General features: G+C 47.1%; 1 protein-coding gene across 3 annotated transcripts in view; it reads right to left on the reverse strand.

The window, feature by feature from the left end:
* Positions 1-2,538: 2,538 nt before the first annotated feature.
* Positions 2,539-23,969, reverse strand: part of POLR3A (RNA polymerase III subunit A) — a 50,433-nt gene continuing 29,002 nt past the window's right edge. For 2 of the 3 annotated variants that reach the window (XM_033209417.1, XM_033209415.1), the window contains 12 exons: positions 22,171-22,341; positions 19,585-19,698; positions 13,325-13,411; positions 13,155-13,237; positions 12,456-12,626; positions 10,059-10,152; positions 9,773-9,865; positions 8,505-8,669; positions 8,023-8,187; positions 7,636-7,767; positions 6,371-6,503; positions 2,539-3,737 (listed from right to left, as the gene is read on the reverse strand). In XM_033209417.1, coding sequence (XP_033065308.1) covers positions 3,589-3,737; positions 6,371-6,503; positions 7,636-7,767; positions 8,023-8,187; positions 8,505-8,669; positions 9,773-9,865; positions 10,059-10,152; positions 12,456-12,626; positions 13,155-13,237; positions 13,325-13,411; positions 19,585-19,698; positions 22,171-22,341 — 1,557 coding nt within the window. In that variant the 3' untranslated portion in view covers positions 2,539-3,588. The remainder of the gene's footprint in view (positions 3,738-6,370; positions 6,504-7,635; positions 7,768-8,022; positions 8,188-8,504; positions 8,670-9,772; positions 9,866-10,058; positions 10,153-12,455; positions 12,627-13,154; positions 13,238-13,324; positions 13,412-19,584; positions 19,699-22,170; positions 22,342-23,969) is intronic. The other variant, XM_033209416.1, reaches the window with a different exon arrangement.

Raw genomic sequence — 23,969 nt, forward strand, 5'->3', positions numbered from 1 at the left:
CTCACTGCAACCTCCGCCTCCCTGGTTCAAGCGATTCTCCTACCTCAGCCTCCCCAGTAGCTGGGATTACAGGTGCACGCCACCACACCTGGCTAATTTTTCTATTTTGAGTAGAGACAGGGTTTCACCACGTTGGCCAGGCTGGTCTCCAACTCCTGACCACAGGTGATCCACTTGCCTTGGCCTCCCAAAGTGCTGGAATTACAGGCATGAGCCACTGCGCCTGGCCAGATGTATTAACTTCTAATTCACCTGTTGTGTTTACTGCTGCACCCCTAATACCTAGAACAATGCCTTGGAAGTAGCAGGCCTTAAATCTTTGTTGAATGAATAAAAGAAAAGTTAAGCTATGCACCTGATCCTGGCCAGGTGGCACTTCCAGACTCTGGACTTGAGTCCTTTCAGCGCCTCCTACTGGGGATGGATTAGCTCAGGGGGCACTTTATTTCCTACATTTCTAAGTCACAGGGGTGGGGGTAACAGGGGCATTCACTGTTGACCGCCAGCACCCGGAGAGGTGAGCTCCTGGTTCTTATTCTAGGAATTAGAGCCCATACAAGACCAACATCCTTTTTCACAACCCACAAGGATGATTCTGCTATAGTTTTAGGTAACGCAAATATTTCCTCTCTTGGGTTTTGGTTGAAAAATAAAGAGGTCTGTGAACAGACAGCAAAAATCAAGAAAAATAAACATACAATGCCAGGTTCAATCAGACAAGAATCAATGTGAATACACATGGATAAACCCTGAAATAGAAACATGGCACCATAGTTTAACTGACAAACATACTGAAAGAGTCTGGAATGTTGCTCCCACTCTTAAAGTGCTGAACACAGCAGGGGGCTGTAACTGAGTCAGGAGCTATTTTAATCTCCCTTGTAAAAAAGACATAAAAATGGCAAAGAACTGGACAGACTGCTAGTCAAGAATATGTAACTGTTCATGGATGAGATGGAATTCACGCGTATTTTTATTTCTTCCAAGCAGGTACAGAGACTCAAGTGTAACCCTTTGATTGAGCTCTCACGCTTGAAGATGTGCTGCTACCTGGCCTTTGAGCTCTGTGCTGGCATAAAGCCCAATGCCTGGGCAGGGCAGATGATCATAGTAGGGAGAATTTTAATACCAGTCATGGGACACAGTGGGGAGCACAGACAGTAGGGTTTACCAGGCAATGCTGTTGATGTTGACAGTCCTAGCAAGGCTGGCAGTTCCAGGAGGAGGACCAGCACCTCCAGGACGTATGACTTCCCATGGGTGATGTGACCCTTCACATAACCATTCTGCTCCGAGGTCTGCCTTGTTCCCAAGTGCTATATGCTGATCCGTACCCATCACAATCACACACATCTCACACAGACTCAAGACTCTGCAGCACCCAACTGAGTACTCGCTCAAGCAAGATGAAGCTCCTTGGCGGTGCCATCTTTATTATTCCCAGCCACAAGTTATAGCCACAACCTCTCTTCCATTTTTTTTTTTTTTTTTTTTTTTTTTTTTCTTTTTGAGACGGAGTCTCGCTCTGCCGCCCAGGCTGGAGTGCAGTGGCCGGGTCTCAGCTCACTGCAAGCTCCGCCTCCTGGGTTTACGCCATTCTCCTGCCTCAGCCTCCCAAGCAGCTGGGACTACAGGCGCCCGCCATGTCGCCCGGCTAGTTTTTTGTATTTTTTAGTAGAGACGGGGTTTCACCATGTTAGCCAGGATGGTCTCGATCTCCTGACCTCGTGATCCGCCCGTCTCGGCCTCCCAAAGTGCTGGGATTACAGGCTTGAGCCACCGCGCCCGGCCCTCTCTTCCATTTAAAGTGTGCGTCACCAGCAGAAGAAAACGGGTGCCAAAGTTCCCTCCCATGATTCAATTCTACTCTCCCCTGGTCTTCGCACGGATCCCAGTGGTCCTGGCTCAGATCAAGCCTACAGCTTACTTCCCAGGCACGCTTCCAGGAAGGCAGTTGGGGTGGGGGTGCCCCTTTATGGCTCTTCCCAGGTTACATGAGAAGCAGTGATCTCAATGGGGTCTCAAGTAGAAGCCCTGAATTAGTGTTCATTAACAAACTTAATCCTTTGTCCTAAACCAGGCTCTAGCTCGACTGAAAGATAAAGGGGGGTTAAATATTAAGAAAAATGGCATTTTTTCACGTCACTGATACCCCAAGAGAAGTTAATAGGTCTACCTTGTAGATGCAGGGAAATCATAAAGTCAAACTACAATTTTTTATAAGAACTAATTAATTTTTTTAAGCTTTTTTTTTTTTTTTTTGAGACAAGGTCTTGCTTTGTTGCCCAGGCTGGAGATTAGTGGCACTATCTTGGCTCACTATAACCTTCACCTCCCAGGCTCAAGTGAACCTTCCACCTCAGCCTCCCCAGTAGCAGGGACTACAGGCATGTGCCACCATGCCTGGCTAATTTTTGTATTCTTTGTAGAGACGGGGTTTTGTCATGTTGCCCAGGCTGCTCTCGAACTCCTGGGCTCAAGCGATCCACCCTCCTCGGCCTCCCAAAGTGCTGGGATTATAGGTGTGAGCCACAGCACTCAGCCCAAACTACAAATTTTAATAGAATGTTAAACCCAACCACCGGCCAAAAATCACTTAGATCAAGAATTCTTAATCCACAGTCTCATCAGTATGAAGGGAAAGCACTCATTCTAACACAGATCCAAGAACCAATGGCTACCCCAGATACCTTAACAGCATCAACTCAGAACGTCAGAAATCAACTACAGATCATCCAAGGAACGTAAGTATAATTCTACAAAAAACCATCTCATCCCCATCGCAGGCTCCAAACTCCAGTGAGGCTTCCATAGGCCATGGAGAATGGGTTTGGCTCTTGTCACAGGGTAGAGCCCCATGATAGGGGTCTGAGGTAGATGAAAACAACAGGGTAGCCAGGGGCATCTACAGAAGATGTTACAGAGCTGCCTGGGCCTCATGACAGTTGCAGCTCAGTTACAAACCCCAGACGGCTCTATTTGCTTAAACCAGTTTTTCCAGTGACTCTTACATGCTGGCTTTCCTGGTTTCTATAGATGCTTGGTTTCAAAAATAAAACTAAAATAACAAAAATTCCAAATCCCTCAACTGGAACAAATAAATAATAGTAACAATATTTACATGAGTATGTCACATTGAGAGATTCCAGCATGACCAAGGAATGGAAAATCCAAGAACGTGCCCTGGCCTGTGCAGGGCTCAGGCCTGGCTCACTGTCAGGTGTGAAGACACCATGGGGAGCCGATGGATGTATGCAGTGAGCTGGGATGGGCCATGACACCTGGCTGGGCCTTAAGTCCAGGTAGGCAGGGTGTGCAGGAGCTGTGGGGCCGTCCATAGATTGAGTTTCAAGCAAGCAAACAATAAAACCCTCAGCACTCCCAAGCAGTATGGCACAGTCAGGGTCACTGGTGTGAGCTGCGCCCTATCAGAGGAGGAGCCGCTCCTGGGGATGCCAAGGGGGCTTCTTTGATTGCTGGCATAGGTGGGGACCTCAGGACCCCCGTCCCAGGGAGCACAAAACTCTTCACATTAGCTGCAGCCAGGACAAGGAGTCAAGGTCAGGCATGGTCCCCTCTTTCCTTGGACTATGTGACAAGGGGGATGTGGAATTCATTTGTGTCGAAGATCAGCGGCCTCTTGGGAGGGTTTGGGTCCCTGTCGGCCTTGTGGAGCAGCTTGAAGAGCCCGGTTCCAATGTTCATTGGGATTCCCATGATGATGCACTCAGACACCCCTGAAACCAACCAGAATGAACATCAGAGAGCCTCTAAACACAAGCTACATTTTCAGGAAGAAAGACTATTGGCTTAAGTGTCAGAAAATTAGGATGTGAGTCCCAGCGCCACTCCACATCAACTGGCTGAACTCTGGAAAATCCCTTTCCTTCCAATCTAGAAAAGAAGGGTGGCTGTGGAGTGCAGGCCGGGGGGATTATATGCTTTCAGGGAAGAGCAGTGCCTGCTCACAGCCCAGGAGTTTGTTGGAGAGTCAGCTCCACCAGTTCTCCTCTCCCACCTAAGCCAAAGGCACCCTGGGAGGGCCGTGCCTTTGAGAATACAACTTAGCAAGAATACGAAAGGATGCTCAGGAAACTCTAAGTTTGCCACCCAGTGCTTCCTTAACTTAGAGCCTACAAGAAAAGCAAACAACTGGGACAGTAGTGAGTAGAATACAATCCCTTGGAAACTGCAGCAGGCAGCTGTTAGCTGTGCTCAGGGGAAGGGGCCAGGCCAGGCTTAAGAGCATCTGAGCCTTGATGATCTACAGCACTGATGAGAAACACCCAGAAGGCAGGGCACTTATAGAGTTACAGGAGCAAGGGGGTGGTGCAGATTCTTTCTCCAAGCCCCATGTCAACCTGGCATAAGCCTTGAGTCTGCGACGAGCAAGCAAATGGCTACTGTCTTATAGACTTTGTGCTAACAAGGAACCAGAGAGGCAAGCAACTAAAGACCAACATGCAATGAGGGCGAACACTGGGTTACAATGTGCTGAAAAACCAGGAGGAGGGGAAAACTTCAAATTGGGGGTGGGGTGGCAGCCAGGCAGTCGAGGAGGTTACTGGTGGTGTGTGGGGCCGCAGAGCTGCAGCAAGGGCCGGGTTTCCGGGTGTCAGGCTTGAGTGCTGGGTCTCAGCTCTGTTGTCAGGCAGACTCACTCTTCTCCTGGCCCTGGGCCTTCTTCCAGTCTTCCACGTACCTCCCTCTCGCCCCACTCTAACTGCTGCTCCTTTTTCTTTCCCTTCATGCTCGTTTTTATTTTGAGACGGAGTCCTGTTCTGTCGCTCAGGCTAAAGTGCTGTGGTGCGATCTTGGCTCATTGCAACCTCTGCCTCCCGGGTTCAAGAGATTCTCCTGCCTCAGCCTCCCGAGTAGCTGGGATTACAGGCGCCTGCTCCCGTGCCCGGCTAATTTTTGTATTTTTTAGTAGAGATGGGGTTTCACCATCTTGGCCAGGCTGGTCTCAAACTCCTGACCTCGTGATCCACCCGCCTCGGCCTCCCAAAGTGTTGGGATTAGAGGCGTGAGCCATCGCGCTTGGCCCACGCTTGTTTTTTAAAAATATTTAAATAGAGGCCGGGCGCGGTGGCTCAAGCCTGTAATCCCAGCACTTTGGGCCGAGACGGGCGGATCACGAGGTCAGGAGATCGAGACCATCCTGGCTAACACGGTGAAACCCCGTCTCTACTAAAAATACAAAAAAAAAAAAAAAAAATTTAAATAGACATGAGGTCTCATTATGTGGCCCAGGCTGGTCTCAAACTCCTGGGCTCAAGTGATTGTCCTGCTTCAGCCTCCTGAGTAGCTGGGGCGACAGCAACACCATGCCTGGCTCTCATCCTTCTTTATCTTAAAGAATTATGTAATATTTTTTTCCCTCCATTTCCAATCCATGTCCCTTTTGAAAACAGAAAGTTAATCTTAGAGGCAAAAAATAGGTATACACTCTAATGATGCCAATCTAGACAAAAGCAGGAGGTAAGAGAGCAAAGGGCTACTGGGAAGCAGAGCTCTGGCCTGGAAACGGCAGCCAGACTTGGAATCTCTGCAGGCCTGGTTAGCGTGTGCCCTGGGGCAGGCTGCTGACCCTCTCGAACTCCAGCCCCTCACCAGCTCCCACCGCAGGCCTGCAGGGTCTTCCTGTGGAATCAGAAAGGCTCGAGCAAAGCTTAGCAGTCAGTGCTGGTCTCACAGAAGAGGCAGGGAAGCCAGACACTGGGGAGAATTCCCCTCGTGCTCCCTCTCCCGCAGGCCAGTACAGCCCCATCAGAGCCATGCTTTGTTGAGTGGTGGGGATGAGGCATGGTGCAGAGCAAGGCTCTGCTGGTAGACTCGACAGCAAGCTAGGTCACCTTGGTCTTCTGACTTGTCAAAGGGCTTAATATCCACACCCCACGGGTGGGTTGAGATACTTAGCACATATGGTGCCTGGCACAGGGGCTGAGCAGGCATCGATGAGCTACCTCCCAAGGACAGCAGGACACTCTGCTCTGCCCAGTGCCCAGCCAGTACCCTCTCCTGTCAGCCCTGGTGTCATACACAGGGGTCAGGATCAGTGTGGCTAACTACAAAGTCAAGGGCTAGAAAAATTCTTACATGCTCAGGGTTGCTCTTTTCTTCTTGGACCAAAAACCATCTGTGCTGACAGAGGGAAGTCATCCAACAGATGTAAACGGGGAGGCAGGATGCTACAGTCAGGCTTTGGAGATAAAAGACCCAGCAGTTCCAATTCATGATCTATGACATTATTCTTGAAAAAATAAATGCTCTGCCACTCAGTTTCTTTCATTCCCTTAGAAGCCTAGACATGGTCTAAATCGTAAATAGTAAAGGCCTTTGATGCTGTTCATAGAAACATCAAACCTACCGCACACGGAGTCCTTCTGCCCGAAGTAGGCAGCGTCAAAGAGATGGTCAGCTGTCTTCTCAAAGGAGGCCAGCATCAGCACACTCTCCTTCATCTTGGCCAGGCCAAACCTAGTGATGCCTAGGACTTCACCCTGCGTCAAGGCAGAAAGAGTCACGGTGGTACTCTCGCCAATGGCAAAAGCTTGAAACCAAAGCACGGTGCACCTTCAATACAATCAACAAAAATCCTCCAAGACCCAGCGTCAGGTGTGAAAGGCCCTGGGGAGCTATGTGTCCGCCCTCTGTGTCCCACTGAGGTGGTCAGTCATCGGCAACATGGAACTTCACACTCGCGTCCAGATGCCACCAGAACAAAGAAGAATTGAGAACTAGAATTCAGAGACTAACTTTAAAAAAGGGGAGTACTTCTGAAGAGATTTCTTATGGCTCAAAGAACTAAAAAAAAAAGAATGTAAAAACCTCAAGTATGAAGATAATTAATTAAATTTAGGTAATTCTATTCAAAGGAATATTGTGCCATAATTTTAAAAGTATATTTATTAAAACCATGAAACAAGATGGAAAATATTTGTGATGTTAAACAAAAAGTCAGAACAAAAACTGCATGCACATGGTTTCCTGCAACTAAAGTAAAAGATACATAGAGAATAGGACTTCACAGAAGACGTCGAACCGACAGCCATTTCCCTCACCTGGTTTCTAAATATTCTGTAATACACTATCAACTTGTTTGGGGAAGCCTTATGAAAACCTGCTGCCCTAAGGCACAGCTAGAGGGAAATACATTTTTTTGGAAAAGAGAGAAAAAAAAATCAAAACACCAACCCACCTCAGCCTCCTGCCCCCAACTTCAGATCATGTTAACTTATTCTTTCCTGGGAATGGCTACAGAAGAGTGATGGATGGGTTTGATAAGAAAGAAACACCTCAACTTGCCATGGGACTCTCTGGGTTTTGGCAATGGCTAATTTTGCTTTAGGATGGATGACACTCAGGATAAGAATGGAACCAAGCTCCAGCTCTCTTCACTCCACCGACTGGGTGTGAGTTTGCCATGAGGCTGTAATTCTCATACTGGGATTTGACCAGGACACCCAGCCTGATCAGCATACTTTGGTTTTTGAGCAATGTTCACATCTTATTTTCCCTCTCTGATGGTCCTCACAGCGGCGCATTCTACATGTCTTAGAAACTCCACAGGCTTATTCTCCTGAAAGTGAGTTTCGGGACGCCCAGGCAGCCCAGGGGCCTCCTGCCACACACCTTGTAGGTCATGAGGTCGGACAGCAGCATCACGTGCCTCCTGTCGATGCTCATGCCGTGGTTCACCATGGTGTACTGGATTTCATTGATGATGGTTGTCCGGGCAGCCTCGATGCCCAGAGTTTTCTCCACCTACAGAGAGCCAGGAATGAGCAGAAACAGCCCCTTTCGGGAGGCCACTGCAAATTCTCTCCACTTCCTCCTCTGCCCGGCAAGTTCAAAGCAAACCCTGTGCCGTTTTCCAGAAATGGATTGCTGGGCAATTTTTAGTTGTAGACCCAGGGCAAATGGATGGTCAGAGAAGTATGCTGGGAACCAGTGGAAGGCCTGCAGATGGCACAAGGAAGACAACCTAACCCTAAGGCGACTCCGTGGGCTAAGCGGTACCTCATAGGTGTTATTGGAGGTGGTTCGGGTGCCCTTCACACCGTGCGTGGCCATGACTGCCCGCAGGTTATCACCTTCCACCAGAAGCTTGTACTTCTCCTTTCCACTCTGCTCGTCAATGTGTATGACAGCTCTGGACACCTCTGGAATGCCCTGCACCACCACCTGGATTCAGAGACAGAGAAGCCTGTGAGGACGGTGTGATCCATGCCCTGGGATGATCACCTTGATCACCCCAGCTTTCAGCAGTGGTCATCTGTGACACACTAGAGCTAGTTTTAGGGATAAGGGAGGGGACTGTGCCTCTTTCTAACATCAGTTTTTTGACAGAGCAGAGAGGAATCTAACAGACTAACTCCTTGGGGATAAGGCCCAGAAGAAATGAAGAAATGGGACTAAGTGACAAAGCCCTTAGGTCCCAGCCCTGGGTGTCACACCACAGGGAGATGCTGCGTCTCCATGAGAAGCGACTTCTGTTTCACCTTGGGGAGATCCTCTTTCAGGAACTGCAGCACGTAGTACATGGAGCTCTTGCTGTTCTCTCTGGGGGTGACACACACCACAGCCTCACCGTGAACAGCCACGTCGCCGGGCTTCACGCGGAGCTTGGATGTACAGATGGAATATCGCACTGTCTCAGCGTTCACCTGCAACATGGCCAGGAGTAGGTGTTACTGAGAGGTTTGAGGGCTTCGATTCCAGTGTTTTTCGTCCTTTATTTCATTATTGCCCCTCTAAGAGGTCCTTTTAGTCAGGTTTGTTCTAAGCACCCCCTACCCGCACCATGAAATTAATACCATAGATATACTACGTATCTGTTTTATGCACTATGTATATATATCTGTGCTTTACTCATAAAAATAGCATTTTTTTCACCTACAACAAAATATTTGCCCTTGAAAATTCATGCTCAATTCACGGCAACACACGCAACCTCTGTGGGAAGCTCTAGGGAGGCTGGAGGTTGGAGGCCAGGCTGATTAAAAGCTTCTGTGGGGCCTCCCCTTTTCCTGACATTTCCACAATGGTTCACTTGCTACATTCCTGGATGCAACTCAGCTCTTCTGCAAAATAGCCGCAAGGCAGGCAGCAAGAGACAGGCTAGAGAAATCCCCAAACTGGAGAGCAGGTTGCTGCATTTCAGAGTCAACTGTTATATGGGTAACATATGACCTTGGTGCGTGAGAGAACGAACTGACTAGTACAGCTTTAACTACCCGAGAGAAAGAAGAGGGTGTTGGGAAGTTACTAAGTTTGCACCCCAAGTTGGTCTGTTTGTGAGAAAGGCGGATCATCTTTCAACTGTTGCCTATTACCCGTGCATGCCAGTTTAAGAAGGCAGGTTAATCTCCCCATCTAAACACATTTATTGAACTTCCTAGGCTAGCTGCCATGCTGGGCGCTGGGGACCCACATATGAGTAAGAGAGCCAGCCCTAGGGTCCTTCCAGACACTGGGAAGAGGGGACAACAAGACCACTTATCATAATACCGTGTCACAGTGAACTGGTATTGTGGTCTGCACAAGATTTCAACTAATTTCCTGTGTGTCTTTAGATGGCTATATTTGCATCAAGGTCAGAATTTAGAAAGAGAAAATGTAAGGGGACGACAGAATCACAAAAACTAGAAACCAAACAGAAGCTTCTGCAATGCTTCCTCTGTCTTGCTTAGCTCTTGCCCTAGTTTATCAGTACCTATCTTGGGACTAACAGGATGACTTCCTCTCTACATTTAATTATGTGACTCACTTCCAGTCTCAGAAGTCTAATCCGTTCCAGGGAGAGTTTGACGAGAATAAAGCAGTCATCAGGAAGAAACACTTCTTCAATATACTCGGAAATCTGGAGTGTCAAAAGATCAGAGTGTTAATCAGCCACTTTCCCCTTTCCTAAGAGCATGTGACTGCTTGCTTTTTTTGAAGAGCTGGAGTAGTGTGCACGCCACAGGCTGGTCAATCCATGGCAGCTGATTTTTACACTTCCTTGCAATGTTGCTGAGCTAGTTTTCTTGTCATCAATAGGGATTTCTTCTTACCTCTCCCAAGAGGGTTTTCTCAATTCTCCCTTTCACAAGGCGAGCATAATCCGCGTCGTCATCCTTGTCTAGCTGTGCTGTGATAATTGGAGTGCTGTTGAGAGGCAAAGGAAAAATGACGCTAGCACAAGGGAGGAGCCTGTTTGAAGACCACTGCTTTGCTAAACCCAAGTGCTATTTAGAATCATAATGTTACCAGCAACCCCAGTTTACTGAATATTTACCGTCAGGTATGCTACTAAGGGCTTCATATACATTCTCATTTAGACTTACTATTTTTGGTGGTCCCCAGGCAATCTACTCCTGAAGTGAATGAAAAGACTTTCAGAAAATTCTTCCTTAGAAAGTGAGCCCTGGTTGGGTGTGGTGGCTCATGCCTGTAATCCCAGAACTTTGGAGGCCAAGACAGGTAGATCACCTGAGGTCAGGAGTTCGAGACCAGCCTGGCCAACATGGCGAAACTCCGTCTCTACTAAAAATACACACATTAGCCAAGTCCCAGCTACTCAAGAGGCTGAGGTAGGAGAATCGCTTGAACCCAGGAGGCACAGGTTGTAGTGAGCCAAGATCGCACCACTGCACTCTAGCCTGGCAACAGAGTGAGACAGAGTGAGGTTCTATCTCAAAAAAAAAAAAAAAAAAAAAAAGTCGGCCGGGCGCAGTGGCTCAAGCCTCTAATCCCAGCACTTTGGGAGGCCGAGATGGGCGGATCACGAGGTCAGGAGATCGAGACCATCCTGGCTAACACGGTGAAACCCCGTCTCTACTAAAAAATACAAAAATCTAGCCGGGTGAGGTGGCAGGCACCTGTAGTCCCAGCTACTCGGGAGGCTGAGGCAGGAGAATGGCGTAAACTCGGGAGGCGGAGCTTGCAGTGAGCTGAGATCCGGCCACTGCACTCCCGCCTGGGCGACAGAGCGAGACTCCATCTCAAAAAAAAAAAAAAGTGATCCCTACCTGTTTTTCTTTGGTCCTAACAAGCGTAACAAGCAGTTATTTTAGTTCTGTTCCCTATGTAAACTGACCACCCACACTTTTTTTTTTTTGAAAGGGGTCTCGCTCTGTTTCAGGCTGGAGTGTAGCGGCATGATCACAGCTCACTGTAGCCTCTATATCCTGGTAGAGGATCAATCGATCCTTCTGCCTCAGCCTCCCAAGTAGCTGGAACCACAGGTGTGCACCACCATGCCTGGCTAATTTTTAAATTTTCTGTAGACTTGGGGTCTTCCATTGTTGCCTGGGCTGGTCTCAAACTCCTGGGCTAAAGTGATCCTTCAGCCTTGGCCTGCCAAAGAGCTGGGATTACAGGCATGAACCACCAGGCCTGGCCTGTAAAGTGACCTTCTGTATATTACAATTTCCCTCATCCCTCTCCTCTCCCATCACCGCTTCTCCAGGAACACCTCCAACCCCTCTGATCACTGGCCATCAGCTTCTGTCCTCACTGTTCTGGACAGGATCCCCAGAATACACACCTGGGACTGACTAATCTGACCAGCCTAGAAGGGGCAGGCAGAGCTCCTAACACCCTGGTTGTCTACAGTTGTGGTTCTACAACCAAGTATGGCTATCTTTCTTTTTTTTCTTGAGACAGAGTCTCGCTCTCTCGCCCAGGCTGGAGTGCAGTGGAGTGATTTAAGTTCAACGCAAGCTCCGCCTCCCAGGTTCACGTCATTCTCCTGCCTCAGTCTCCCGAGCAGCTGGGACTACAGGCGCCCACCACCACGCCTGGCTAATTTTTTGTATTTTTAGTAGAGATGGGGTTTCACCGTGTTAGCCAGGATGGTCTCAATCTCCTGACCTCATCATCCACCCGCCTCAGCCTCCCAAAGTGCTGGGATTACAGGCGTGAGCCACTGCACCCAGTTGACTATCTTTCATTTAATGCTATGTATCATTATTTTGTTAAATATAGATCACAGGTAAAAATCATGATTTTTGTCATCAAAGGCACGGTAAAACATTTCTATTTCTTCTAGCCTTAGATCAACTAGAAATCCTATCACGAAATCACCAGGGGCTCACAGAATATGACCACAGGCCAAGTGGCAGACACTTCAGTCAGGCCTAGTTAGGCTGGAATAATGACATCAAAAGGATGAAATCTCCACTGACACATTGCTCCAGTTTTTCCAGTCATTTTTAACATTTTCTCTCTTCATGTTACTTGTGGCCATAGAAAAAAACATTGCTTCTATTTTGACTGTATCCAGTTTAGACTTTTTCTTAAGTGGCTTTTTTAAAAACCAAAATAGGATTAACACAGCATGCATGCCACCCAGAGTTTGAGACACAGTCCTATGAGGATATCACACATATGCATGTGACACGAGGATCATTGTTTCTCAAGAAACAGCACAGGCATGTGTGGAACAAGAGGGAAATGAAAGCAGGCACCTGATGGCCTTGGAAGCATTGATGATCTCTTTAATCCGGGGTACGCCCAGGGTGATGTTCATGGAGGCCACACCTGCAAAGTGGAAAGTCTTCAGGGTCATCTGGGTGCCTGGCTCACCAATGCTCTGGGCACACAGAGCGCCCACTGCAGAACCTGGCTCCATCTGTGCCCTAGAAGGCAAAGGTATGGATAAGAATGCAGCATGCCAAAGAAAAGTCCAGCAAAACTGCTGGGGAGAGGCTTCTGGTTATCACCTTTCAACAGAGAATACAGATGCTATTAGGGTCGGGAAGGGTATGGTTGTGACAGAGAAAGAGCCTGGCATAGGTGCAGACAGGGGTAAGTAATGGTCAGAGAGGGGACGACAATGCCACTCAATTCTGCATGGCTACTTGTGGTCAGCATGTAATAGATGCAGAAAATCTAAGTGGTCTGCTAACCAATATGGCATCTGCCATATTGATTAGCAGTTTCCCCATGGGGAGAAGACATTAAGAAATTTCCTTGCAATTATTTCCATATCTTGGAGTATTCAGCCTCGCAATTCATCAGACCCCCTAGAGAAAATGTGACAGAACCTGATCAAATACTGTCAGTTAACAAGTGAGCTGGTGCAGGGTTTTGTACACATGGAGAAACAGAAAGGATACGTGAGAACTATGTGGATGACAGTCAGTAAAAGACAAAAGCATCCCTACCTCATGTACTTGTCCCTACAGGTCTCCAAAAACTTTTCTACTTGGGTGGGGGTGATGCGGTCCAGCTGGTACAGCACACGGGGCTGGAAGAATACAAGCCAAGCATAGAGTTAGAGCCGGCAGCACCTACAAACAGCTCAGGGTTCTAACATGTCTTGGAGGGATATTACCTCTGTTGTGCCGTTATCATTGATGCCGTATTTATCTCTGGTTTTCTTGATCTTCTCAGAGACCCCCTTAATGAATTTTTTTATTTCCTGAAAGATTACATAGCAAACATCATTTGTAAGTTTCACAGTCATTCAGATGACATAATTCATTTCATAAACCTCAGTTGTATATGACAAGTCTATCATATTTTAGTGTTAGCTCCATATATAGTATAAAGGACACAATCTGGATACTGCTTCTACTACAAAGTGGTTTTCCAAAGAGCACACCACACTGTCCATACCCCAGACACACACTCCATTGGTTACGGTGTCTCTAAGGCCTTCTCCTCCAACCACTCTCATGGCACTATCTACAGAGCCCACACAGCACATGGGAGCCTTCATTCTTCCTCTCCAATGTGCCACGAGGGCTATAAGAACACAGTTCAGGACAGGTACAACTGCAGCATTTATACTCTTCTTCTGTGGATTAATTTTTGAGGGTTTCTTCTGAAGCTATTATGATCAGTTTAAATACTACCAACAAAACGTAGCTTTGTTGACAGTTCATGCATTTCAAACACACTTTGAGCTTACCCTCATTTCAAAGAAAACACTCTCCAAACCCAGCTTATCTTTTCCCCTCTGGTAACCACCTCTCCCCACAGGCCTAGGCCTATGCTCTCTTCCCACACACAATTAGAAGTCTGTAAGGATTCCTGGAAACCACTGTCAAAGCCAGATGTGAAGCATCGGTATATGCTGCGATTCCCACTGTTATTTAAGAATAGCACTCTCGGCCGGGCGCGGTGGCTCAAGCCTGTAATCCCAGCACTTTGGGAGGCTGAGACGGGCGGATCACGAGGTCAGGAGATCGAGACCATCCTGGCTAATACAGTGAAACCCCGTCTCTACTAAAAAATACAAAAAACTAGCCGGGCGACAAGGTGGGCGCCTGTAGTCCCAGCTACTCGGGAGGCTGAGACAGGAGAATGGCCTGAACCCGGGAGGCGGAGCTTGCAGTGAGCTGAGAGCCGGCCACTGCACTCCAGCCTGGGCGACAGAGCGAGACTCCGTCTCAAAAAAAAAAAAAAACAAAAAAAAAGAATAGCACTCTCAGCCCCAGGAGGATGACCAAGTAGAGCAAGAAGGTGACAAATACACAGGTGGAAGATCAGAGCAGGGCTACAGACTACAGCCCTGACTCCGGTTTTCTGGTGACCACTCAGATGGGTAAAACTATCTGTTTTAGGATTTACAGAGTGTCTATGAAAGAGACCCAGCCCACCACCACTCCTAAAGCCAAGATCAGCCAGCACCTTCCCCTGGGGAGCGCTCACAGGGAAGGAGCACTTACAGAGGAGCAGTTAACATCCTGCTCACAGTGGGTCAATCATCAAGGGCTACTCCGGGGTAGCAGAGTGGCTCTTAAAGCACTTCTCAGGGTGAGCTGATGGCACCTGCCATGCAGTAGCAACTGTCCTCCAGAGGCCATTATTCTGCCATCCTGGGAGCCGGCATTGGCTGCTCTGGTGTGGCCCAGGGACAGGACAGTCTCTGAGAATATGGGGAAGAGGAGATAGACTGGCCCTCCTTTGTAGCAGCAAGGAAATCACAGTGGCAGTAAGCTTGAATGGCACTCTGGCCAAATGCAGGCATCCAGCTGCTGTGTGTGGGTGGATGACTACAGACGCCCACACACGGAGGACAAGCAGGGTGAGGGCAGACTGCATTATGTGGTGGCTAAGAAGCTTTGTGAAGTTGTTTCTTGATTCTGGGGTACGCTGAGGGTCCCCCAGAGAGAAGGCCAGCATGCCTTGCCCGAAGTCCACTCAGCCTATTGTGTGGCTGAAAATGCCTAAGCCTGAACCAGGAGCCCATTTTCGCAAAAATAAAATCCTGTAAGGTACCCACAGACAGCTTAAGACTTCCTAGCCCCATTCCGTCCTAACTTTGCAAAAAGAAATCTCATTAGCCTCCTAACTAGCCATTTCTAGTGACTACCCTTTCTACAAGCAAAACGCTAGAACTTTATGTTCTTGTTTAAATAGCCTTAGCATCTGTGCCCACATGGTCTTATGCCTTTCCCAGCCAGCTGCTGCCCAACTTGGCAAGACCTCCCTGTGAGGTGGCATGGCTTTAGTCCCACCACCCTAGAGCAGAGGGCACTGAAGGGCTGAATGAGGTCAGTGCTTGGCCAAGGCAACCAACCTCTCCATGAAGTCAGATGCTTTCTTCAAAGTCTTTTCTCTGAACAGGGGTTTCTTCAATGTAATCTTTGCCTACTGGGAAATTCCGTCTGTCTCCCAGGAGCCCAGGCAGCCAAGGGGCTACCTCGGGGGCCCATCACATTCTGGCTGTCAGTTCCCATGAATACTGCTTTCTCATGACTGCCTGTGTTGGCCAACTCTCTTTCTTCCCACTGAGAAAGTGCAGAGACCCACGGAGGGTGACCCTGCAGCCCAATCATTGTTCTACATAGAAAGGGCTTTTTATTTAAGAAGTTTTACCAGCTGGGTGTGGTGGCTCATGTCTGTAATCCCAGCACTTTGGGAGGCTGAGGCAGGTGGATCACCTGAGGTCAGGAGTTCGAGACCAGCCTGGCCAACATGGTGAAACCCCGTCTCTACTAAAAATACAAAAATTAGTCAGGTATGGTGGCATGTGCCTGTAGTCCCAGCTATTTGGAGGCTGAGACAGGAGAATCACTTAAACTGAGGAGGCGGAGGTTACAGTGAGCTGAGATCGTGCCACTGCACCCTAGCCTGGGTGATAGGGTGAGACTCTGTCTCAGAAAAAAAAAAAAAAAAAGAACTTTTAGTAATTCACAAGAACTTTAGAGTTCTCAAGAAACTCTTTTTAAAGAGAAACTCTCCAGAGTCCTTGTTATTAATGATGAGTCTGACACCATGTTTTCGATACAGTCACCTTTTGCAAACCAGAGATGAAAAATAAAGCTGGAGAGGGCAGTAGGACAACCTCTCCCGGCACGGCTCTAACAGAACATTCAAAGGCATTTGCACTTGCTGCCACTGAATTTTTCCTCTGTATATTCCGTGTAAGAGGGGGCTTTGCCTGGCAGTGGCTGGGTCCTTTTGAGAAAGGTCCCAAAAGCCCTTTTGGCCCAGATGTTGCTGTTTGATCATCAGTTGTTAAAAGCTGCCTTACCTGCTGGCACAGGAAAAACAGGAGCAGAACCTAAGGCCAAGCCTTAGACCCAGAAGGTTTTCATCTGCAAGGGACTATGCACACATATGGAGTAAAAATAACACACCTAAAACAATCTGCCGGCTTAGGCACTGGGAATGACATAGCTCAGCTTTCACCCCAGTGGACATGCTTCCCATGGGTTTGCTGAATGACTTTCCCTACACAAAGGTTCTAGAAATTAGGTTTAAAAATTAAAAAAGAGGCCAGGCGTGGTGGCTCACGCCTGTAATCCCAGCACTTGGGGAGGCCAAGGCGGGCGGATCACGAGATCAGGAGATCGAGACCATCCTGGCTAACAAGGTGAAGCCCCGTCTCTACTAAAAAAAATACAAAAAATTAGCTGGGCGTGGTGGCGGGCGCCTGTAGTCCCAGCTACTCGGGAGGATGAGGCAGGAGAATGGCGTGAACCCAAGAGGCGAGGCTTGCAGTGAGCCGAGATCACGCCACTGCACTCCAGCCTGGATAACAGAACAAGACTCTGTCTCAAAAATAAACAAATAAAAATAAATAAATAAATAAATAAATAAAAATTTTAAAAAAAGAAAACTGCTCACTTTTTGGAAATGAAAAGTGAAACAATCTGCTAAAAATTCACACTGAGTCAACCCATGCATACTAGAGGGAACAAACTCACAACATGGCTACTGGCAGGCAATTCATCACACGATTAACCAGAAGTTAGCGTCTCATGCTCCACAGCAGGCCTTTGAGCACAGGCATCTGCCTCTGGCAGGGACTAGGGCTCAGTGCCACTCAGGAGTACCTCTGTCACCTCAGCTCTGATACGGGCTAGGGCTGGAGAACATTTCACGGGCTCAGACACATCTGTTCTGGCCAGTGGATTCTGGACCCTCTCGGCAAATCTGAGCTCATCAGATTGTGAGCTGCCGGTGGCAAGGACGTGTTTAGTCATCCCTGCATCCCCAGGATCTGTGGACTGTGTGACATATGGTGAGGGCTAAACCAGTGCTCACTGAATAAACAAATGCTGCTGGGTAGGAGGTCACCTGTTAAAGCTTTCAAGGGCAAGAAAGGAACCAGTCCAAAGCAAAGCAGTGTTTGCCAGAACCGGGACAGAAACCTGCTCTTTCTGGTGCTGGCAAATGCTGGGGTGCTGCTGGAGTGGGCCCTTTCTGTTGGCGTTCACAGCATGCTAAGCACGTTACCTCATTATAGCTCTCACAACCTGTCTCAGTTAAGGTCTTCGAGGACAAACAGATAAATACGTAAACATAAGCGTGAAGAAAAACCAAATTACAACTCTGATTTGTTAGTTAAAAAAAAGGAATAGAAAGCCTTTGGAGGAGAAAAACAGACAAAGGCACCCAACCTTGCCACACTCTTGATTTTAAAATCTGGAAGAGTCTCTTTTTCACCTTTCATACCTTGACACATGAACACAAGAAGCAAGGAGCTTTCTTAACACAAATATTTAAGCTTCACTTGCTGTTTTTATTTTTGATCTACTGAAAGAGATACATTCTTCTTTGGCCTGCTGATCTTGTGCTACATTTGAATTACCAATTAGTACACAAAGGAAACCATTTACTGATTTCTGTATCCCTTTGCTTTTGATCCTAACCATGATTATAAACATGAAGGAGCTGCCTGAGCAGGTCAGAACCATTAAAAAAAAAAAAAAAAACAGCCGGGCACGGTGGCTCAAGCCTGTAATCCCAGCACTTTGGGAGGCCGAGACGGGCGGATCACGAGGTCAGGAGATCGAGACCATCCTGGCTAACACGGTGAAACCCCGTCTCTACTAAAAATACAAAAAGCTAGCCGGGCGAGGTGGTGGCACCTGTAGTCCCAGCTACTCGGGAGGCTGAGGCAGGAGAATGGTATAAACCCGGGAGGCGGAGCTTGCAGTGAGCTGAGATCTGGCCACTGCACTCCAGCCTGGGTGACAGAGCGAGACTCCGTCTCAAAAAAAAAAAAAACAAAAAACAAAAAACAAACCAACGAAAAAACCTTAAGAGGGTATCAAGGTAATAGCTCCCTGGAAGAATAGAAAAGGCTGATTCAATGGAGTTTTGATCCATAAAACGGCAAAAGAAAGAGCAGTTTAAAAGGTGTCAAAACAAGACTACTACTAATAATAATTATTGGGATTCAGAATGATTGAGGGAACAGTTGGCTCACAGGAGAGAGTGGGTAGTAGGCTGGTGTTGGGACAGGGCTTAAACAAAATCAGCATTTTTCTTCTAATAGGGAAATGGCTTGACTGAAAGACATAAACTAAGAAAGTCAAGAGATAAATTCTGGCTGGGCGCAGTGGCTCAAGCCTGTAATCCCAGCACTTTGGGAGGCCGAGACGGGCGGATCACGAGGTCAGGAGATCGAGACCATCCTGGCTAACCCGGTGAAACCCTGTCTCTACTAAAAATACAAAAAAACTAGCCGGGCGAGGTAGCGGGTGCCTGTAGTCCCAGCTACTGGGGAGGCTGAGGCAGGAGAATGGCGTTAACCCAGGAGGCGGAGCTTGCAGTGAGCCAAGATCCGGCCACTGCACTCCAGCCCGGGCGACAGAGCGAGACTCCGTCTCAGAAAAAAAAAAAAAAAAAAAAAAAAAAAAAGATAAATTCTGCATGTTGGCTGGTGAGATTTTGCCTTGGCCATTTTTGAATGACTGCCCGTCATTTTTTTTTTGAGATGGAGTCTTGCTCTGTTGCCCAGGCTGGAGTGCAGTGGTGCCATCCTGGTGTACTGCAACCTCCACCTCCCAGGTTCAAGTGATTCTCCTGCCTCAGCCTCCCAAGCTGGGATTACAGGTGCCTGCCACCACGCCTGGCTAATTTTTGTATTTTTAGTAGAGACAGGGTCTCACCGTGTTGGCCTGGTTTCAAACTCCTGACCTCAAGTGATCCACCAGACTCGGCCTCCAAAAGTGCTGGGATTACAGGCGTGAGCCACCACGCCTGGCTCATTCTTGAACTTTTTAACAAAGGAACAACCCTACCTTAAAAAACAAAAACCCAGCTTATAAAATCCACTTGACAGTCCTTGGCAAACAGAGTTCTTTACAACAGCCAGGCTGGGTGCAATGGTCAGCACCTGGCAGAGCTCACCTGCAGAAAACTGTCCTGGCAGCAGAGGAACTCACTCTTCTTCATGATGGACTCTGTGGTCAGGATCAGCTCGTTTTTGCTGAGAGCAGGCTCACTCGGACACGGGAAGACTGCCTCAAGTATTAAAAGAAAATTATATTATGTGTAGGGGCCACAGAGAGGGGGCAGGAGTAGATGACAGAACTTATAAGGGATAAAATGACCTTACCCGAGGTGAGCTTTTAGCAACCTGTGATTTTTCTTTCAAAACAAGTTGTGGACTCTACCTTTCATGTGAAGATGAAAACTGGATAAATGGAGACTCCATCCTACGCAAAAATTTCTGGGCTATTCAGCAGGTGTTGTCCCATCACTTCCCAGCCTTCGCCACCTCCCCGCCCCCCACTAGATTTACATTAAAAATATAAACTGTTATTTAAAAAACTCAAACATTTCAAGAGTGAAAATACTCTCCCACTTCTCAAGCTCATAAATTTCTTTTTTTTTTTTTTGAGATGGAGTCTTGCCGGATTGCCAAGGCTGGAGTGCAGTGGCGCCATCTCAGCTCACTGCAACCTCCGCCTCCCAGGTTCAAGTGATTCTTCTGCCTGCCTCAGCTTCCCGAGTAGCTGGGACTACAGGCATGCACCACCATGCCCGATTAATTTTTTTGTATTTTTAGTAGAGACGGGGTTTCACCATCTTGGCCAGGATGGTTTCGAACTCCTGACCTCAAGTGATCGGCCCACCTCGGCCTCCCAAAGAACTAGGATTATAAGTGTGAGCCCTGACAGAATTTCCTCTTTTTTTCTCTCCTCTGCTTTGTCCAAGTTGACTCAATGTTTTAATGGCTGCATTATTATTCTTTTGTACAGACAGACCATCACGTATTTGAACTATCCTCTAGTGATGGTTTGCCTTTACTGTAAGCAGCCTGGAAAAAACATTCTTGGCATAGTTAGACCATTTCTAGAGGACAAAAGGAGTTTCTGTAAGGGAAACTACTGGGTCAAAAGGGACACATATTTAAAACTCAGACTGATACTGTCCAACTACTCTCCAAAAAGGTTGTTCCAAGTTATATTCTCAAAGTATATGAAGTGTGCCTGTTTTTCAATACCCATGACTTACAAAACTGGTCTCTAGTGCACTCTACTTGACACAGAGAGAAACCAAACAAAGTCCTCTTCTGCTGGCATTTGATTACTACCAACACTAGACTTTCAACTGAAAACAACTTTTTTTTTGTCTTTTTTTTTTTTTAAGACAGGGTCTTGCTCTGTCACCCAGGCTGGAATATAGTGGTGAGATCAGCTCACTGTGGCCTCAAACTCCTGGGCTTAAGGATTCACCTGCCCTAGCCTCCTGAGTAGCTGGAACTTCAGGTGCATGCCATCATCCTTGGCAAATTCTTTTTTTGTTTTTTGAGACGGAGTCTCACTCTGTTGCCAGGCTGCAGTGCAGTGGTGCGATCTTGGTTCATTGCAACCTCCAACTCCCTGGTTCAAGTGATTCTCCTGCCTCAGCCTCCTGAGTAGCTGGGATTATAGGCACGTACCACCACACCCAGCTAATTTTTGTATCTTTAGTAGAGATGGGGTTTCACCATGTTGGCAGGATGGTCTCCATCTCTTGATCTTGTGATCCGCCCAATCTCTGGCTAATTCTTTTTTTTTTTGAGACAGAGTCTCTCTCAGTTGCCCAGGCTGGAGTGCTGTGGCTCAATCTCAGCTCACTGCAAGCTCTGCCTCCTGGGTTCACGCCATTCTCCTGCCTCAGCCTCCCCAGTAGCTGGGACTACAGGCGTCCACCACCATGCCCAGCTATTTTTTTTGCCTTTTTTTTTTTTTTTTTTTTGAGACAGAGTCTCGCTCTATCGCCCAGGCTGGAGTGCAGTGGCCGGATCTCAGCTCACCGCAAGCTCCGCCTCCCGAGTAGCTGGGACTACAGGCGCCGCCACCTCGCCTGGCTAGTTTTTTGTATTTTTTAGTAGAGACAGGGTTTCACGGTGTTAGCCAGGATGGTCACAATCTCCTGACCTCGTGATCCACCCATCTCGGCCTCCCAAAGTGCTGGGATTACAGGCGTGAGCCACCACACCCGGCCTGGCTAATTCTTTAAAAAATATTTGTTTAGAGATCGAGTTTTTACTCTGCTGCCCAGGCTGATCTCAAACATCTCGCTTCAAGTGATTCTCCTGTGCTGGCCTCCCAAATTGCTAGGATTCTAGGTGTAAGCCACTGCGCCTGGCCTTTTTCCTTTAAATATTGGAAATTTTTTTTAAAAATTGTTTTTTTCTTTTTTTTTATAGAGATGGGGTCTCACTTTGCTGCCCAGGCTGCTCTTAAACTCATGGCCTCAAGTGATCCTCCTGCCTTGGCCTCCCAAAGTACTGTGATCACAGGCATAAGCCATTGTGCCTGGCCCTTCCCTTTTAATATTGGAAAATTATGCAGAGTAACACAAACAAAAAAGATACTAATCCAGTGCTTGGGATTATAAATACTGAAGTATTTATTAACTGCAAGTGATAGTCCAAACAGTACTTCCATCCTAAAGAAACATCCTTAAAAACACTCTAACCCCAGATATAATGCTAAATCTTACTTTGATGTTGTCTAGAACCCTTTTAAACTCCAAAGGTTCATCTTTTCCCTCCATAGCTGCAGGATCTAAGCCATCTCCTCCGTAAATGAACTGGATAATATCGCCAGTAGAGCTTCGGACTGTCAGATCATACTGGGAGCAAAGATCTTCAAGAGATTTGACAAGCCTTCGCTGAAGGAAAAGGAGGAAAAAGCTCAGCTGCTTTGGGAAGACTAGTCACATGTGGAGAGGATAAGATTTGCAACTCAGGAGTCTCAAGGTTATAAGCACTTTAATCACATAAAAATACTTTATTAGAAATCCCTTAAAAAGAGTCCTCTCACCCCAAGAACAAGAGCAAGAATGCCTTACTAGCCTGTGCAGTGGGATTTGGAATATGCTCCAACCTCCAGCATTTTAGTGTATTTTAGAACACATGCAACTTAAGCCCCATCACCCACAAAGGACTCTGCAAACACTGTTTTCCTAGGCTGTTTTACCTTCCTTCTCTTTCTCCCTAAGGTATAAATTAATGCAATAGCTTTGCATTTCTAAACAGAACTTAAGCCAGGACCCCTGCAGACTTCAATATGAATTACAAAGGATCAGGTGCAGGCCCTCTTCTGGGACAGAGGGGGAAGAAGAGAGAACAGGAGCAGTATTGTGTCAGAACCAGCAGGCAGCAATGGCTTCTCAAATCTGCTTAGGGAGAACCGTCCACCAGCTGAACACTCCAGCCAGGAATGCTATGGTGGCTCAGTGAATTAAAGAGAAAGGAATCTTCCTCTAGGCAACTTCAAAACAAAAATCCCTTACGCCAGAACTAATTTGGTTTACGTTAACACACTGCTCTGGCAAAGTCATACTCTCTAATTCAAAAAGTAAAGACAAAAAATTAAGTCAAAACACACATTATGGCAAGAGTGGTAAAAGTATTTCACAGTCTGTTGAGTTTCTGACAAAAGCAGCATGCTCCAAAACTGAAGGGTAATTTCCCTTTGAAAGATGATTAATTGTATTCCATGGATGACACACAAAAAAAGATGATTAAAAGTATCAGACAATGATACACGAGGTACAGGAGAGATGATGGAAATAGGCGTCTACTGATTTGGAAAGAGGTGTCCACTGTCACACTAATCACAGTGTTTGTTCTGGCCCACTCATTCACATCTCTGGTTTATCCACCCTGGTTTTCCCACTTGCAAAGGGCCATGCTTCCACAGTAGTGAGAGAGAAGACACAAAGCTACAGCAAGTTCATGGCCCAGCAACTTATAGCGTTGACTTTATCTGGTGTTTTAAGTAGTTAAAAACATTACTTTAAAAAATGAACAAATTGTTGAGTAGGGAGTACAGGGACTGAAAAGACATCTTTTGCCTGTGGTCTTATGGAAGAACATTAAGAAGATGTGTTTTTCCCTCCTCGGTCATTAGGGGTACTTTTGTGGCAAACTTTGAGAAGCACAAACGCTGAGAAGCCTCTAGTTTAGCCCTGTGCCCCAGAGTCTATTATCTCAGAGCTATACACTCTCTGGGGAAATGCTTTCCTTCTAAGCATCCAAGCCCTGCAGCAAGCACTGGAATAGGTCATTAGAGTTAATTAGAATGATATTAATAATGAGTTACATAAATAGTTGCAAAGAGAGAGGCAGAGGCCTCGCAATAACCTTCATTGTCACGTGTTAGTAAAGCAAGGCTTAGTGAGGTTGAATGACATATCCCACAATGTACTTCCAGTCATGTTCTCCTCTAACAGCGCTTTGCTATGCATGGCTCTGGCCTGGTCTTGATCATCATAAGATGATTTGGAACATACTA

The sequence above is a fragment of the Trachypithecus francoisi genome, unplaced genomic scaffold (genome assembly GCF_009764315.1).
Source record: "Trachypithecus francoisi isolate TF-2019V2 unplaced genomic scaffold, Tfra_2.0 Lachesis_group9, whole genome shotgun sequence".
Lineage (NCBI taxonomy): Eukaryota > Metazoa > Chordata > Mammalia > Primates > Cercopithecidae > Trachypithecus > Trachypithecus francoisi.